The sequence below is a fragment of the Babylonia areolata genome, chromosome 12, assembly GCF_041734735.1.
Source record: "Babylonia areolata isolate BAREFJ2019XMU chromosome 12, ASM4173473v1, whole genome shotgun sequence".
Lineage (NCBI taxonomy): Eukaryota > Metazoa > Mollusca > Gastropoda > Neogastropoda > Buccinidae > Babylonia > Babylonia areolata.
The window spans coordinates 38566217-38585377 of NC_134887.1; the positions used below are offsets into that span (position 1 = coordinate 38566217).

The 19161-nt window shown below is 40.6% G+C and overlaps 1 protein-coding gene across 2 annotated transcripts in view; it reads right to left on the reverse strand.

The window, feature by feature from the left end:
* Window positions 1-1581: 1581 nt before the first annotated feature.
* Window positions 1582-19161, reverse strand: part of LOC143288602 (SAGA-associated factor 29-like) — an 18466-nt gene continuing 886 nt past the window's right edge. Inside the window, exons 2-10 of one of the 2 annotated variants that reach the window (XM_076597241.1) lie at window positions 17518-17723; window positions 16253-16328; window positions 13696-13768; window positions 11823-11887; window positions 10139-10241; window positions 8999-9184; window positions 7069-7162; window positions 4935-5003; window positions 1582-2998 (exon numbers count right to left, since the gene is read on the reverse strand). In XM_076597241.1, the coding sequence (XP_076453356.1) occupies window positions 2882-2998; window positions 4935-5003; window positions 7069-7162; window positions 8999-9184; window positions 10139-10241; window positions 11823-11887; window positions 13696-13768; window positions 16253-16328; window positions 17518-17715 (981 nt within the window). In that variant the 5' untranslated portion in view covers window positions 17716-17723 and the 3' untranslated portion in view covers window positions 1582-2881. Of the gene's footprint in view, window positions 2999-4934; window positions 5004-7068; window positions 7163-8998; window positions 9185-10138; window positions 10242-11822; window positions 11888-13695; window positions 13769-16231; window positions 16329-17517; window positions 17724-19161 lie in introns of both variants that reach the window. The other variant, XM_076597240.1, reaches the window with a different exon arrangement.

Consider the following 19161-nt stretch of genomic DNA (forward strand, 5'->3'; position numbering starts at 1 on the left):
CCCTGGACACGTTCTCAATGCCCGGTGTAGCTGCGATTGTTATGCTACCCCAGGAGGAAAACGTGGAAAAAATTTTTAATTGTCGAAACCACTATAGCGTTCTGTCGTCAGGAACGCTATAGTGTTCCATCGTCCGGAGTAAGTTAATGAAAAAATGAATCAGTCTGTCAGTCTGCTGGATGCAAGTGCTAACTTTTTTTTTTGTTGAATAAAAATCTAAAAAAAAATATATATTAGTGAAATTGTTGTGGAAATGTTGATTGTTTCCTGCATGTCATTTTCCTTTCCTCCTGCACTGTCATAATTGGAATGTGGGGTGGTGGAGGGGGTGGAGATTTTCTCTCTCTCCATCTTTAAGACCAATTTGGAGTTGAGAAATCTATTTCCAGAGAAAAGGGCAATACCATAGGCACATACACACACAAACCAAACAAGGTTATTATATAGACTCACTTTGTTTACACATGTCAGTCAATAAAAACCAAACACAGACGACTTCTCGATAGTACAGGTCAATCAGCCGTGTTCATCAATTTTGCTTATACACAACAAAGGTTTGTATTTTGAATGTTAGCTTTTTGGTTACAGGAATAAGGTTTGTATTTTGAACATTTGTTTTTGGTCACTACCTGAACGCTACATCAACAGCAGATATATATTTGCACTCGCAGGCACTTGTTTTCAGGGAGTGTTTTTTGAAAGTTCCGTTAACTACTTGAGGTAGCGCATGCTAAATGCGACACTTAACACGGACACTGCTGCGTGTAGCGTTGAGACAACACAACCCGTACAAACCACTAATATAAATGATTTTGCAAAAACCAAACATACATGTATATCAACATAAATCATAGCAATGTCACACACATACACATGAAAAAAAAAAAGTTGACAAATAATAAAGAAACACAAAGAAACCCAAAAGAGCTAAGGTGCTCAAGATGAGTCAAAATAATGGTTACATTTAACGCATGCTAAATGCGACACTGAACACGGACACTGCTGCGTGTAGCGTTGAGACAACACAACCCATACAAACCACTAATATATAAATGATTTTGCAAAAACCAAACATACATGTATATCAACATAAATCATCATAACAATGTCACACACATACACATGAAAAAAAGAAAAGTTGACAAATAATAAAGAAACACAAAGAAACCCAAAAGAGCTAAGGTGCTCAAGACGAGTCAAAATAATGGTTACATTTAAACAAAAAGCCTTTTTTTTGAGGTCTGGAGTTGACCGGAGGGAGCGAAGGAAGTGGAGGAGGCGGTGGGTTGGCGTTGTTGAGAGGGCCAGAAATAGATGGCCCAGGGTGTCTGCGAATCAATTGCGATCGCGCCTTAATTTTAGCCCAATCTCCCAATCAAACCATATAATTATGTGACCTGGTTGAAGACAAAATTTGACAAAAAACAAGAACACCAGAGAATCGACAGCCAGACAGAAAATACGAAAAAAAACTTAGCCATATGGAGAGCACAGGAACAGGAGTCATAATGGCTGCCGGAAAAAGAGGGCGCTAGCCAGCGGGACAAAGGGGAGGTTACCTACTTCTGAACAAAAAGGAGGTTACCTACTTCCGAGAGGTTATCGGCCGTAGCTACTTTCGTTTTCTCCGCATAGGCGGATAGTAGTTTGCACAGGACAGGAATGTCAGACCCCTGCCGGAGTCTGCACTAGTGGGTCACGGTAAGTATGTTACTTAAACATAATTTTAGATAGAAAATTTCCTTTTTTTTTTTTTTTTTTGCTGCCCTGTTATCTGTACCAGTTCAGTGGCATCACTGTTCACTTCCTTTCACACTATATATCCCAGTGTCAACCAGGCCCCAGATATACAGAAACCTGCAGTGTTTGTAGGGAAATCTAGGCAACATTCACAAAAAAGTCAAGTGACCTTCGACTGTGCAGACCCAGTCTTCCCATTAGAGCCGACAGCACGCTCAACTCTGGATAGGTGCTCACCTCTGATAGGATTCAAACCCTCATCCTTCCAGTCATCCGTCCTCAGTGCTCACAACTTCTCCACACTAACTGCTATATTGGATATTGTACACGTTTTGAAAGAAGAAAACTACAAAAATCCATCAACTACGATTAAAGTATGCTGTCTACAATATTGTTTGGTGAAAATCAAAATGCCAATCAACCAAACCCCCCCGAACCCCCCCCAAACAAAAACAAACAAAACAAAAACACACACACACACAAAAATCATCAAAATATGGAAAACGAAGAAGCTAAACCCTTTCTGATGGGAGTAAGAAAGATCTCCAATGGAATGCAGTCAAAACACATACATTACATACACACACATTACTGGCATGGTGAAGATAATCCTGTTGCCTTTACGTTCATCTCTGCAGCATCTACTGCCGGCTAAGCCCTGGTTGGATACCAAGGGAATGCAGCCACAGGAAAACCCCAAGGGATCGACAGATCAGTCAACTAAGTGCAACACTGATTTTCCTTCAGGCAAATACTGAATCAATGTTACTCTCACAACGTTTGACCCCAAAACGCATTTTATCAAGCTAACAAACGTTCTCTCATCACCACAAAAGTCCCAACTTTAAGACGCCATTTCAGATCAAACCATCCAACTTTCTCAGCCTTTCTTTGCGTAAACAGCTCTTTCACACTTGTTCGCATACACACACACACACACACACACACACACGCATGCTACAAGTAACAAAACATTCTCTCCTCCATACCCCCCCTCATAACAGGCTGAAACGAAATCCAACATGTTCACTGAACGGCTCCTCTCTGCCTGTATGAAAGTGTTGTGTACAGACACACTCCCATGCCTGTGCACACACTCTCTCTCCAGGCACCCCCCAATACATGAAAGCAGCCACACAAATCATTTCTTCTTGTCCTCCTTGCAGGCGATGACGTATCGCTGGGCCACCATAAGGGGAGGAGAATAGCCGTCAGTGTACGTCGTGTCCTCAAACAGCACCGAGTAGTCGTCTTCATGCTTGAAAAACAACGACAAAACAGCAAATAAATAACAGAGCCGCATCAAAATGTAAACAACAACAACAACGATGACGGATGACAACATTGTTGTGACAAAACCACCAAGAACAGAGCTGCATTGAAATGTACACAACAACAACGACAACATTGATGACAACAACAACGACAACATTGATAACAACAACAACAACGACAATACTGTTGCAACAAAACCACCAAGAACAGAGCTGCATTGAAATGTAAACAACAACAACAACAATGATGACAAGGATAACAACAACAACATTGTTGTGACAAAACCACCACGAACAGAGCTACATTGAAATGTACACAACAACGACAACAATGATGACAACAACAACAACAATGACGACAACATTGTTGTGACAAAACCACCACGAACAGAGCTGCATTGAAATGTACACAACAACGACAACAATGACAACGATAACAACAACATTGTTGTGACAAAACCACCACGAACAGAGATGCACTGAAATGTACACAACAACAATGAAAACGACAACATTGTTGTGACAAAACCACCAAGAACAGAGCGGCACTGAAATGTACACAACAACGACAACAATGATGACAACAACAACAACAACGACAACATTGTTGTGAGAAAACCACCAAGAACAGAGCAGCAATGAAATGTACACAACAACAACAACAACAATGACAACAATAACAACAACACTGTTGTGACAAAACCACCAAGAACAGAGCTACATTGAAATGTACACAACAACAACGACAACAATGATGACAACAACAACAACACTGTTGTGACAAAACCACCAAGAACAGAGCTGCATTGAAATGTACACAACAACAACGACAACAATGATGACAACAACAGTAACAACAACATTGTTGTGACAAAACCACCACGAACAGAGCTGCATTGAAATGTACACAACAACGACAACAATGATAACAACAACAACAACGACGACTGTTGTGACAAAACCACCACGAACAGAGCTGCATTGAAATGTACACAACAACAACGACAACAATGATGACAACAACAGTAACAACAACATTGTTGTGACAAAACCACCACGAACAGAGATGCACTGAAATGTACACAACAACGATAACAATGATGACAACAACAACGACAATAACAACACTGTTGTGACAAAATCACCACGAACAGAGCTGCACTGAAATGTACACAACAACGATAACAATGATGACAACAACAACGACAATAACAACACTGTTGTGACAAAACCACCACGAACAGAGCTGCATTGAAATGTACACAACAACAACGACAACAATGATGACAACAACAATAAAAACAACACTGTTGTGACAAAACCACCAAGAACAGCTGCATTCAAATGAACACAACAACAATGATTGGGGGAGAGAGAGAGAGAGAGAGAGAGAGGGAGAGAGAAAGGGAGAGAGAGAAAGAGAGAGACGGGGAGGGGGGTGAGAGACTTTATGGGGTTAGAACACATCTAACAATTCAATTCAGTGTGAAGTGACAAGTTCCTCACTGGGGAGAGACAGAGACAGAGACACAGAGAGGAGAGAGAGAGAGAGAGAGAGAGAGAGAGAGAGGGGGGGGGGTGAGAGGGAGAGAGAAAGGGAGAGAGAGAAAGAGAGAGACGGGGAGGGGGGTGAGAGACTTTATGGGGTTAGAACACATCAAACAAATCAATTCAGTGTGAAGTGACAAGTTCCTCATTGGGGAGAGACAGAGACACAGAGAGAGACAGACAGACAGAGACAGAGAGGAGAGAGACAGACAGACAGACAAATGCAGAAAGAGAAGGGGTGGGGGGGGCAGACAAGAGAGAGACAAATCGACAGACAAGGCAGGCAGCTACAGAACAAGATATCAAAAGTAATCCCCCCCTCCCCTCCCCTCCCAAGCCCCCCCGTCCCCCTCCCTCCCCCAACAAACTCACAGTTTTTGGAGGCTCGTCCACCAATCCGCGATAGAAGCAGGTCGTCTGAGGGTACAGGGCCAACACCAACTGTAGAGGGAAGGAAAAAAAACAGTGAACAAGAGAGGCAAGGCCTTCAAGACTCACTTGTGATAAATTAAGTCCCCTAGCATTAATTACAGAGTAATTTCCCTTTTTTACTAACTGCACCTAAACGTTTGCAAATATAAAAAAAATTCAATGCTTAGCAAAAGAAGTTCCTGTTTGAACAAAAAATGATAATAATGACTCCTCTTGTTGTTGTGTCAGAATAAGAGGTCAAAGTGCCAAGATTAGAGAATACAAAAAATATAAATATAACAGTAAATGCAGTTTGCATATAATTAGGCTTCTTTTTTTATTTTTTTGTGCCCATCCCAGGTGCAATATTGTTTTAAACAAGATGACTGGAAAGAACTGAATTTTTCCTATTTTTATGCCAAATTTGGTGTCAACTGACAAAGTATTTGCAGAGAAAATGTCAGTGTTAAAGTTTACCATGGACACACAGACACACACACACACACACAAAGAGACAACCGAACACCGGGTTAAAACATAGACTCACTTTGTTTACAAAAGTGAGTCAAAAATAAACCACACACCACATAACAAACAACTGAAAACCAACCACAAACAAATGAAAACACACCCAAAATCAACAACCAACCAACCCAAAATAACATAATTAACTCTGGCAAGTTCAATCAATACACAACAGCCTGTCAATCGTCAATACAGAAGAATAACCTGAAAGCAGTCTATGCCCCTATCCAATTTCTCCAAAACCACCCAGACATGTTTGTGTGTAGAGAAAAAACTGCAGCAAAGAGTCGGAATCAGTTCGCCCAGTCTGGTTACCTGCCTGATAAAAGAAAACTATTCCTTGGATCTCTGTTCGCTTTGACGTTATCAAGTTGTTCTGGAATCTTCCTTGCAAAAACGGCAAGGAAGTGAACGAATAGGTATAGTGGAGACTGCTAAAAAAAAATGAAAAGAATTATTATTATTATTATTTTTTGCTCCAACAAACTTAACATGGATCTCTAATGTGTACATTCTGATCACTGGGTCACAAAACCCGAGCCTGTGACGTGAACGCAGCCCAGAATTATCCATTAAGCAGAGCTGCAACATTAGTGCAGAAAGACAGAGTTTTAGATACAATTAGCTGAAGGCTCTACTTAGCATACACAAGACCATTTGGGAATTTCCAAGTTTTTAGAGATAACATTTTTATCAGTGAGTCCTTCCAGTTCCTGTGGGCCCCTTGTATACAGGCCAGTGACTTTAGTGTAAAATTCCAGAGTTCTCTCTCTCTCTCCCTTTCTCTTATCTGTTCCAAACAGCTCAAGGAGGACAAAATCTAGCCTAACTGAAACAAAACAAAACTGAACAGAAAAAAAAGACTATCTTGTAGAATGAGTATAAAAAAAATAAAATAAAAAAAAAAAAAAAGAGAGCGAGATATCTTCAACAGGATTGCACAGGTATTGCAAGATAGTTGGCCTTTACTGACAGTCATTCGTCATTCTTTCTTGACTCTCACTCTCTTCCTTTCTTCTTTCCTTTCTTTCTGTTTCACCTCTCAGTCTCAGAAAAACATTCTGCGAATACTGTCATTCATCACTCTTTCTTCGCTCTCACTCTCTTTCTTTCTTCCTTTCTCTGTTTCACCTCTCAGTCTCAGAGAAACATTCTGCGAATACCGTCATTCATCACTCTTTCTTCGCTCTCACTCTCTTTCTTTCTTCCTTTCTTTGTTTCCCTCTCAGTTTCAGTTTCAGTAGCTCAGGGAGGCCTCACTGCGTTCAGACAAATCCATATATGCTACACCACATCTGCCAAGCAGATGCCTGACCAGCAGCATAACCCAACGCACTTAGGCCTTGAGAAAAAAAAACCCACCATTCTGAGAATACTGTCTTTCATCACTCTTTCTTCACTCTCACTCTCTTTCTTTCTTCCTTCCTTTTCTGTTTCCCTCTCTGTCTCAGAGAAACATTCTGCAAATCTGCAGGCAAGGAATCTGGAAGTTCCAAAAGTGCTTGATCAATGATTGTTGACATGTTAAGGAGAAGAAAAGAAAGAAAGAAAGAAAAAAAGAGCAGCTTACGGTGCCCTTGGGGAAGAGGGCCTCAGGGTCTGTCTCTGGGTTGGCACGGTAGATCGGCAAGGGCACGATCCGTCGGCGGCTGATGGAGTGTCGTCTGGGGACCGAAACAATCTCACTACAAAGGTTATGAAGCAATGCCGTTCCTGATCACACTGAAGCAAAAACAAACAATCTCACTAAGAATAATAATAATAATAATGGTATTTATATAGTGCTGAATCTTGTGCAGAGACAAATCAAAGCGCTTTCGCACCAGTCATTCACACGCATGCATAACTCTAAAACTGTAGAAACTAAGGACAAGGAAGAGGCAGGCAAGGGAGGCTATTTTGGGAAGAGGTGGGTTTTAAGGCCAGACTTGAAAGAGCTGAGTGTGGAGACTTGACGAAGCGAAAGAGGAAGTTCATTCCAATTGCAAGGTCCAGACAGAAAGAACGGCGGCCAACAGTCGAGTGTTTGAAGCTGGGTATGCGTAAACAGAGTCAATCCGAAGCCGATCGTAGTGAGCAAGATGGAGTGTAACACAAAGGTTATGAAGCAATGCTGTTCGTGATCACTCTGACGCAAAAACAATCTCACTACAAAGGTTATGAAGCAATGCCATTCGTCATCACTCTGAAGCAAAAACAATCTCACTACAAAGGTTATGAAGCAATGCTGTTCGTGATCACTCTGAAGCAAAAACAACTGTAAACTTTTCAGGTGAAAAGAAAACCAGTGACAAATACAACACACACACACACACACACACACACACACACACACACACACACACACACGCACACACACACCCAGCTTCACTCATCACTGATGGATAGTGATTATCAGTCAACACCACCATCATTCAAAGAGTATTTGTTAATTCACTCGGCACGGAAATTTTTCCTCCTTAGCTTTTCCTTGCAGACGGACCATTTGTTAGGGTTAGGAAAAAAATCACATAAAATACAAAACACAAAATAACTGAATGAAACTCAAGTGTACTTGACCCACTGACCCCTCTCCTCTAGTCATGTGTATATCCACTTCCCTCCCTCCTTCACTGCCCTCCGAAACTTGAGTCACTGTCAGTACCTTCTTGTTGGTAGCTTTCTTCACTGCAGACAGTTGTTTTTTTTTTTGCTGTCCCATCATCTGCGCCATTTCAGTGGCATTACTCCCACGCCGCTCATTTAGATTCCCCCATACATGGCCACACCCGGGTTCGTCCGTCTTAGTTCCAGCGTCGGCAGTCCACAGGGAACCATCGATGTTAGGTCGCCAGGAGGCCACACACCAGAGGAGACCCAGCACTGCTGCTGAGTCACTTCGGTGGTGTTCAGTGGTGCCTGGTCTGTTTTAACGTACTTAGGACACCACCTACTAAGCCCCCTACTAACGACAATAATGGTTTAGTCGTGGAGCCAGACTGACACTGCAGACACTTTATTCAACGTTTTCATCATCCTCGTCGATGTCCAAACGTTCAGTTTGAAGCATTTCAATCACTTCAGCAGCATTAAAAGCCGCTGTCATTATCTTTTTTGCTCCAAAAATTTCCATTTGTATCGCCTGCAACGCCATTTTTGATACGTATACAGATTTGCTTGTCATGGGCTTGCAATGCCCGGTGTAGCTGTTGTTGTTATGCTACCCCACGAGGAAAATATGGAAAATTTTTTAACTGTCCAAACCACTATACCATTTTGTCATCCGGAGCCGCACCAAGTGCTCCACTTACTCTTTCCCCTTACCGACAGGCAAGAACGGAACAACACTTACTCTTTCCCCCTTACCGACAGACAAGAACGGAACAACACTTACTCTTTCCCCCTTACCGACGGGCAAGAACGGAACAACACTTACTCTTTCCCCCTTACCGACAGACAAGAACGGAACAACACTTACTCTTTTCCCCCTTACCAACGCACAAGAACGGAACAACACTTACTCTTTCCCTTCCTCAGCGTCAATGTCGTCCACCTCGTAGCGGTTGGTCTGGGGGGTGAAGGACACCACACTGGCCAGGATCCAGTTCTCCTCACCCTCCGCGCTCTTCACCCGCGCCGCAATCTTGTCGTTCTTGTTGCACACGTAGCTCCCGTCTGCCGGCACCGCGCCGCACAACGGAGGGGGTCTGTGGGGGGCACAGTTTTCAAAACCGTTGGAAAAGGTTCCACAGCTTTTTGTGACCATCGGCAGGGGGAGGGGGGTTTGGGGGGAAGGGGAGGGGGGCGGGGGGCAGTGATTTCACATCCACTATGTGTAAATAAGGCTTGGCACAGGGGGCCCTAAACCTCTTCTTCCACTGTTTTAATGTTCCCCCAAAGTCCCAGTACCTATTCACATAAAAAAAAAAAATCAAAAAAAAAAAGTTAATCTCCTCCATCCACACAAAAACCCCATTCCCAAATCCCTATTAAAATGAATAAAAAATAAATAAATAAAAAATTGACATACATATAAGAAACAGAAGGTTAAGTGGTAAACCACTCTTTCTACTTATCCATGTCAGAACCCCTACCCCCCACATCCATGAAAAAAAAGAAAAGAAAAGAAAAAAAAAAGGTCAGGTATAAGAGGAGCCTGACCCCCCCACCCCACCCCACCTCCCCTGGACATGTCTATTCTGTATAAGAACTCCCCTGCCCTAACCCCCAAAAGAAAATTCATGAAAAAAGAAAAAAGGAGAAGTAGTAGAAAAAGGACAAGGAGCAGAAGGAGAAGAAGAGAAGAGAAAAGAAGATGAAGAGAAGGAGAAGGACAATCAGAAGAAGAGGAAGGAGAAGTAGAAGAAAAAGAAGGAGAAGGAGGAGAAGAAGAAAGAGAAGGAGCAGAAGAAGAAGAAGAAGAAAGAGAAGGAGAAGGAGTAGAAGAACAAGAAGAAGAAGAAGAAAGAAGAAGCAGAAGGAGAAGAAGAAGCAGAAGGAGCAGAATGAGAAGAAGGAGCAGGAGGAGGAGGAGGAGGAGAAAAAGAAGAAGAAGAAGAAGAAGAAGGAAGAGGAGAAGACGAAGAAGAAGACAAAGAAGGAGAAGACGAAGGAGAAGAAGAAGAAGGAGGAGGAGGAGGATGTTAAAGAGGAGCACTGACTTTTCCCCGGGCTTGCTGACCCACAGGGGCAGGGTGGTAGCGTTCTGCTGCAGGAGCGTCATGAGCACTCCACGCCTCATGATGGGCTTGGGGTTCTTGGAATCTACAACAGTCTCTTCCATCACAACACCACGTATTTGCTGCTGCTACTGCTGCACAGAGGGGGAGAGGGAGAGAGGGGTAGGGGGGGGAGGGGAAAGGGAGAGTAGGGGAGAGGGGGGAAGGATGGGGGAAATCTACAACGGTCTCTTCCATCACAACACCACGTATTTGCTGCTGCAACTGCTGCACAGTGGGGGAGAGGGAGAGAGGGGTAGAGGGGGGAGAGGATGTGGGAAATCTACAACGGTCTCTTCCATCACAACACCATGCATTTGCTGATGGTGCTGTGCAGAGGGGTAGAGGGGTGAAGGATGTGGAGAATCTACAACTTGGAGCCTCGATCAAGGCCCTTCATCCACTGTCAGTTAATGTTGCTGTAGTAAACTTGGAGCCCCAATAATTAAGGCCCTTAATCTACTACCAGTTAATGTTACTATAGTAAATTTGGAACCCCGATCAAGGCCCTTATCTACTACCAGTTATGTTGCTATAGTAAACGTAGGGCCCTGATCAAGGCCCTTCATCCACTATCAGTTAATGTTACTGTAGTAAACTTGGAGCCCTGATCAAAGTCCTTCATCCACTGTCAGTTAATGTTACTGTAGTAAACTTGGAGCCCCGATCAAAGTCCTTCATCCACTATCAGTTAATGTTACTGTAGTAAACTTGGAGCCCCGATCAAAGTCCTTCATCCACTGTCAGTTAATGTTACTGTAGTAAACTTGGAGCCCCGATCAAAGTCCTTCATCCACTATCAGTTAATGTTACTGTAGTAAACTTGGAGCCCCAATTAAGGCCCTCCATCCACTATCAGTTAATGTTACTGTAGTAAACTTGGAGCCCTGATCAAGGCCCTTCATCCACTGCCAGTTAATGTTACTGTAGTAAACTTGGAGCCCCAATTAAGGCCCTTAATCTACTACCAGTTAATGTTACTGTAGTAAACTTGGAGCCTCGATCAAAGTCCTTCATCCACTATCAGTTAATGTTGCTGTAGTAAACTTGGAGCCCCAATCAAGGCCCTCCATCCACTATCAGTTAATGTTACTGTAGTAAACTTTGAGCCCCAATCAAAGTCCTTCATCCACCATCAGTTAATGTTACTACAGTAAACTTGGAGCCCTAGTAAGGCCCTTCATCCACTATCAGTTAATGTTGCTATAGTAAACTTGGAACCCCAATAATTAAGGCCATTCATCCACTATCAGTTAACGTTACTGTAGTAAACTTTGAGCCCCAATCAAAGTCCTTCATCCACTATCAGTTAATGTTACTGTAGTAAACTTGGAGCCTCGATCAAAGTCCTTCATCCACTATCAGTTAATGTTACTGTAGTAAACTTGGAGCCCTGATCAAGGCCCTTCATCCACTATCAGTTAATGTTACTGTAGTAAACTTGGAGCCCCAATTAAGGCCCTTAATCTACTACCAGTTAATGTTACTGTAGTAAACTTGGAGCCTCGATCAAGCCCCTTCAGCCACCATCAGTTAATGTTACTAAAGAAAACTTGGAGCCCCAATCAAAGTGCTCAGTCCAAAAAGAGTTAACGTCATTTTTTCAAAGTCCACGCCTAGAACTCACCTTGTTTCTGCCTCTCCTGCAGAGCCTTGATCTCTCGGACCTTGGCCAGGGCGTTCCGCAACATCCTTGACAAATGCAGTTCCCCGTCAACACATTATGAAACATTAGCAACGGTAGGATCTCCATGTTGTTGCCACGAAAACCACTGCTACCAAAAGGTTTTCAGATCATGAGAACCGCCGCTAACAAAAAGGTTTTTTACTGAAATTTCAGTTTAACTTTTTGGTCTTTTTTTTTTTCCACACACACACACATACATGCTTGACACACACACATGCTTGTTCATAAGCAGGCATACATTTGCAATAACATGCTCATTCTTATCTGAGAAACAAACACATATTCAATCATAACAATTACCATGCTTAATCATATTATTTAGAAATATACACATCAGTTACAATGCATATACTCACTCACAGCCATAAAGGAACAAACACTATCCTATTTGCGAAATGCAGAAATATCCCAGAAAATGCCTTTTAAGAGTTGGCACTGAAATATGTATATATCAAACTTGTTCCAGTTTTACGTGCCTTACTCATATTCTGCCTCAGAGTGCTGCATTTTTGTCAGCCAACTGATGTCATTTAACTTTTTGCCTGGAGAGAGAGAGAGAGAGAGAGAGAGAGAGAGAGGAGAGAGAGAGAGAGACAGAGACAGACAGACAGTACAAGCAAAGGCCCATCATCAAAGAGTAAGTAAACATATTATTATCATTATGAGCATTTACGCCTAATCTTTGAAAATAAGCCATAAGAGTTTACAAATAGAACACATATGTAAATATCAAAAAGGAAAAATTGAACACAAGATACCAAACATCATCAAGAACTATTCACACACCCCTAAACACACACACACCCACAACACACATGTGGATGCACACACACGTCACAGCACACAATCGTAAAGAATACACAATCAAAAATACTACCAACAAGTTCTGAAACTATCAAAACTCACTCACTCACTAATAGTCAATTTAGTTCATACTGGATGGGGATGAGGCTGTTAAGAATTAATCAGGAGGGGAAAAGATGGGGTCTTCAGGCTGGATTTCAAAGACTGCAGCGAAGATGAGTGATGGAGAGGCTGAGGAAGTTGTTTCCAAAGAAAGGGGGCTTGGAATAAAAAAAAAAAAACCGCGTTGGCCATATGTTTTGGTTCAAAGATATAACAAAGATGAGAAATAATCATAACTACACAGACATAACCATTAACAAGAAAACAGATGCCAAGAAAACAACAACAAAAAAACACAAAAAGAAAAAGATGACAAAAGCTTTATGCAGTATCCTTTTCATAGCACAGCAGCAATTTTAATTCTTTTTGTAGTACTATAAAAGCAGTCAGCAGTTACGCTAAAAAAACATCAAAAAGGTATACACATATGTACATTAAAAAAAACAACAACAACAAAAACAAAACAAACTAAAAGACAACAAAAGCTTAAAATAATATCTCTTTCATTACACAGGCAGCAAGGTTTCAACTGTAAGCAATACTCTTAAAGCAGCAAGGTTTCAATTTAATTAAGCAGTGCTCTAAAAGCAGCAAGATTTCATTAATTAGGCAGTACTCTAAAAGCAGCAAGGTTTCAATTTAATTAAGCAGTACTCTAAAAGCAGCAAGGTTTCAATTTAATTAAGCAGTAACTCTAAAAGCAGCAAGGTTTCAATTTAATTAAGCAGTACTCTGAAAGCAGCAAGGTTTCAATTTAATTAAGCAGTACTCTGAAAGCAGCAAGGTTTCAATTTAATTAAGCAGTAACTCTAAAAGCAGCAAGGTTTCAATTTAATTAAGCAGTACTCTGAAAGCAGCAAGGTTTCAATTTAATTAAGCAGTAACTCTAAAAGCCGACGGCACTCACTCAGCCTCTGTCTCAGCATCTTGCGTGGCAGTGTTATACAAACCCTCCAGTTTGTTCTTGTAGTACGGAGTTACTGAAAACAACACATCACAACAAACTGTTCAAATGGTGGCTCCTCCTGGGCTTTGCTCACTATTCTTTCGTCCCGTCAGCAAACTAAACAAACCACACACGGGTGAAACAAACACCCACCCTCTCCACCTCATCCTCCCACTGCAGTCACTCTTTTTCCAAGTCTGCCAGTTTGCATGGACTATACACTGCTGTCATGTAAATGCATTTGCCTGTGAGCATGTTCATGTTTTCGTATACGTGCATGTGAATGTGGGCAAACGCATGCTGCCTGTTCATTTTCATGTGTATGTGCGTGTGAGTGTGTGCAAAAGTGTGTCTGGAAACAACAAAACAAGACGATGTCAAGCTTGCAATCATGTACAGTGTACACAGTAAGAAGCAAGAAGCCAAAAAGTCGGATCATCTATCAAAGCCTCAAATCGGTCTCCCAAGCTCCCGATTACATGTGCGTGCGTGCGTGTGTGTGTATGTGTAAGTATAAATGTGTGTGTGTGTGTGTGTGTGTGTTTGTGTGGCGTCTGTGTGTATCTGAGTGCATGTGAGAGAGAAAGAGTGCTTGTGTGTGTGTGTGCGTGCGCACGTGAGTGTGTGTGTGTGTGTGCATGTTCACGCTTACTGAAAGTAATAAATGCGTGTATGTTAAATCACCTTGTGATGAACTGACAAGAAACTAATGACAAAAAAACCAAAGCACCTGTTTCACATTATCAGTCTGTCAAAAAGAGAAAAGCCCACAGATTTCAGTTCAGAAGAAAAAAAATTGTCCACCTTGTATGCTCCTTTTTTCTTTTCTTCTTTTTTAGCTTTCCAATTTTCCAGTGACTCAAAATGACTGTCAAAATCAACATATGAAAAAGCTGATTGTGACTGCACTAAGATTGCAGTGTATGGTACAGTATTTACATTGTTCCATTTGGGTCAAGATGACAAACATTTAAAAAAACAAACAAAAAAAAAACCCTCATAAATGAGGAGCTAGCAAAACAAATTATTTCCTGAGCATGCAAATTTAAAATTAGATGTCTTCCATCTGGTATCATACACCCTTGTTAAACGTCACAGCTCTACGTGAGGTAAGGTTGTATTTACTCATGTTTATTACTTGTAAAATCAATCTAAAAGAAAAGCTAATAAAAATCAGAAAACTTAAGTGAAAAAAAAAACCCCAAACAATTCTGACGATTAATTGCGTTTTAATTTCAGTTACTGTTAATGTTTCTTTAAATATCTGGGACTGAAAACTGACAGTGACAAACTGAACAGTAAAATATACAATGCTGAAAATCAAATTTCATCTTGAAAAGTGTGTTTTGGAGTACCAATTTGAATCCGGTGTATCATCTTCTGCATTCGTGGGCTTCAACTCCTGCATTCACTTGTATGAGAGGGCTTAGACATGTGTGACCTTCTTCGCCCCACCATGTCAGCAAACATGGTTTTTAGGGGTGTGCGTGCTGGGTATACTTTAGACATTTTGCAGGCTTGTTGATAACACCCTAAGGTTACTGTGTGAAAATTTTCAATGAATTCGGTTTCTCTATCACTGAGAAAATACTTGTCAAAAAGCGGTTCACTTTTTGGGGGACACCCCGATATATTGTTTCCACAATCCTCCAAATGTTGAAACGGATTATGGGATTTTGAGCCAGCACATCTGATCTTCTGAATACAAATATTCTTGAAGAAATTTCAGGCACTTGAAGATCTGCACATCTGTGGACCAGAGAGATCTGAAAAAAACTTTGCAACCTTAAGCTATCAGGTGCTGTGTCCAGGTTTAGAACTCAGGATCCTCTGGACTGATAAGTCTTTTCTTCTCCTTCGTTCGTGGACTGCAACTCCCACCTTCACTTATATGTACACGAGTCCGCTTTTACGTGTGTAACCCTTTTTACTCTGCCATGTAGGCAGCCATACTCTGTTTTCGGGGACTGACTGATAGTCCAGCAGCCTAGCCACCCAGCTGTTGCACTCATCAGCATCACAAATGTATTTAATCTGTCTCACTATAAAAATCAATTACTTTCCCCTTTATCTTCAAAATAAGTACTTCTGAAGATATTACCATAGTTTACCACGGCCCACTTTTTATCAATCAATACTTTCAATATAATAATTAACTAAGGTGCTTTCATTACTGAAAAGAAGTTTAAGATCAGTGATCTTCAGCTCACAAGTGTTAACGGTTTACCATGTAACCTTCACAGCTGACCATTTATCTGGGTCACTGAAATTGAGTTAATTTCATACTGAATTATAAAACCAAAAAATTAATTAATTTTTTTTTTTTTTTAAGTTTAGCAGAAAATTTTTTTCCCTTTTCCCTCACAATCACCAACCACTGGGTGGGTTGAACTTAGCGCTTAAGACTGATGATGAAAAGCCGAGACCCAAGCTTCCAATTCTTTTTCTTTTGTTTTCCAAAGTGCATACACGTATACATTACTCGTTGGCACATTACCTGAGGCCCAATGAACCTTACTTCTCAACTCCTGCTTCATTCTCGCTTGGGTCTTGGCAATGTTGTTCAGGTTATGTTCGTTTCTTGATCGCTCGTCCTGGAAACAAAAAAAACAACAAAAAATGAAAATAAAGAAAAAACCCCAAAGCAGAGTATGGCTGCCTACATGGCGGAGTAAAAATGGTCATACACGTAAAAGCCCACTCGTGTATATACGAGTGAACGTGGGAGTTGATGTCCATGAACAGTATGAACCCTAACAATCATAACCTGAACACTTCTGATGTCCATGAACAGTATGAACTCTGTCAAATATCACCTGGATACTTCTGATGTCCATGAACAGTACGAACCCTTTTAACCCCTAGGCTGCCTATATGATGAGATAACTTGTCAGCGCAAGCATGTGCGCTTCGCTGTCACAATGAGATAACTCGTCATCGAAATATTCTGACTTTTCCCTTATCGCAGAATTTGATAGAAAATAAAGGGAGCAATGAAGAAACTGGCCGAGATACGTCTATCAGTGAGTGATGCCGGCTGTACAGCTATAGCAGATGACAGAAAGTGACTGAATCATTAGCAGGACACAGTGTATCCATGTTATCACTTGGAGAGGTCACAATACATTGTGTATCTTTTTTTAAAATCTTTATTGTGGTTGTTCTAGTATAATTTGTGTGTGCAGGTATTATCCATTTGTCCAGAAAATATATTTTAGTGCAAATTACCTGACTAATGTTTGTAATGAACAAGTTGAAAATGTGACAAAAAAACAACAACACTGATTTCAAAACAACAGCATGTCACTGAAAACACATAAAATTGGAAAACATGTGTTAGGTATTCTTTATTCACTTACCTTTCAGAAAATATATACTTTTATGGGTCTTTCTCCAATAACAAAAAGCACAGAATTTAAAAAAAAATATATACCCATTTTTTGTGAAAAAAAAAAAACCCTGGCAAATAAATTTCACTCAAATCTTATTTCCCTGGCAGCGAAAGGGTCAATATAACCCGGATACTTCTGATGTCCATGAACAGTATGAACCCTAACAATCATTACCTGGACACTTATGTCCATGAACAGTACAAACCCTGTTAAATATAACCTGGATACCTGTGATGTCCATGAACAGAATCAGTTCTGTCAAATATAACCTGGCTGGACACTTCTGATGTCCATGAACAGTTATTACGTGGATATTTCTGATGTCTATGAACAGTACGAACCCTGTCAAATCATTACCTGGATACTTCTGATATCCATGAACAGTTATTACCTGGATACTTCTGACGTCTGTGAACAGTATTTTTAACTGCTCTTTCATGATTTGGTCAGTCTGGACGGGCATAGCGGCACTGGTGCCGGACACGCTGGGAGCAGGACTCAGGCTGCTGGCTCGGCTAGCGCTCGTGTTGGTGCTGCTGGCACTGGGGCCCACCGCCCCTTCCTGGTTCTTTCCCTTTGTGCGACCCATTTCTGTGTCTGCGATGAAAAACACGAGAGTAAAATTAAGACCTTGACTGGACCAGTCAATCTGGAATTTTATCTATCTATATATTTATTAATTCATTCATCAATTAAGACATCTTGAACAATTAAAAGAGATCATGTCATTAAGTAAATCAAGTAATGTATCAGATGTAACAAAAAGATAAAACTATAAATAATGACAACGATAACAAAGTAGAAAATTTAAATATGGACACATGCATATACAAACACACTTGTACTCATGCACCCACAAACACACGCATATGTTCACTCTCTCAAGCTCACACACAAACACAGATTAACAATCAATCAAAGCAAACAACCTACAGTATCACAATATAAAACAGTTCCTATAAACATTCCATGAAGCAACACTGTACATAACATTCATAGATATAAGATAAAAACCGGAAAGATGAAACAAATGGAGGAAATCACACACACACACACATCATGTAATCATCATTTCTGTGTGTGAACAATATCATAATATAATGCACACTATAACTGTATAAGCCAATGACTGACAAGTCTGATACTCTTGTATCTGTGTGAACAATATTATCATAAACATGATACAGAAAAGCCATCAATGATAGGACAAGTCTGAATCTGAAAAATACATCATGTAGCCACTACTGTTGTGTGTGAACAGTGTAAATAATTAACCAGTACACATGGTAAGCCACTGACCAATGGCTGAATGAGTCTGGTTCTGAATATTACATCAAGTGATCACCATTTCTGGTTCAACCAGTGGCTTATCTGTATCATGTTCATTATGATATTGCTCACAAATGGAAATGATCACATGATGTATTGTGCTGTGGAAGTAACATGTGCACACAAATTAAAAACAGAAGTCTACGGAATTAAACTTTCAAAGACTTAATGCCTAAAGAGGTGGTTTGATACAAAAAACAAAACGTTTGAAATAAACATCGGAATGTATTGATGATCCAGCCCACAGGGTTTTTTGTTTTTGTTTTTTTTCTCGTGAATTTCATCATATGATAAAGAAACCAGGAATGCTGCTAACAAAATAAAACTTTTTAAAACAAACAGTATATTCAGAAACAAATATTAGAAAAAAAATTCTGCTACAGAACCTCACCTTATTCTAACTCCAGGTTATTTGAATATGTTAACTGCATTCATATACCATACTGTTACTGTCAGTAAGGTCATGTCCTTTTCCTGTGTCATAAATTCCTGGAGCTTTTACAACCCTTTCATCATATGATATATAATAATAATGCTTACAGTACCTACACATTCAAAAACATTACTGGACAGGTAAGGAGCTCCTTTTTAAATGACACAATTTCTATTTGACAAATGGTTTACTAATTTGTAAACAATAAACTATAGCCTAATTAAAGTAATTTGCAGGTGAAGAAGAACATGTGATGGTCTCATTGAGACAGAC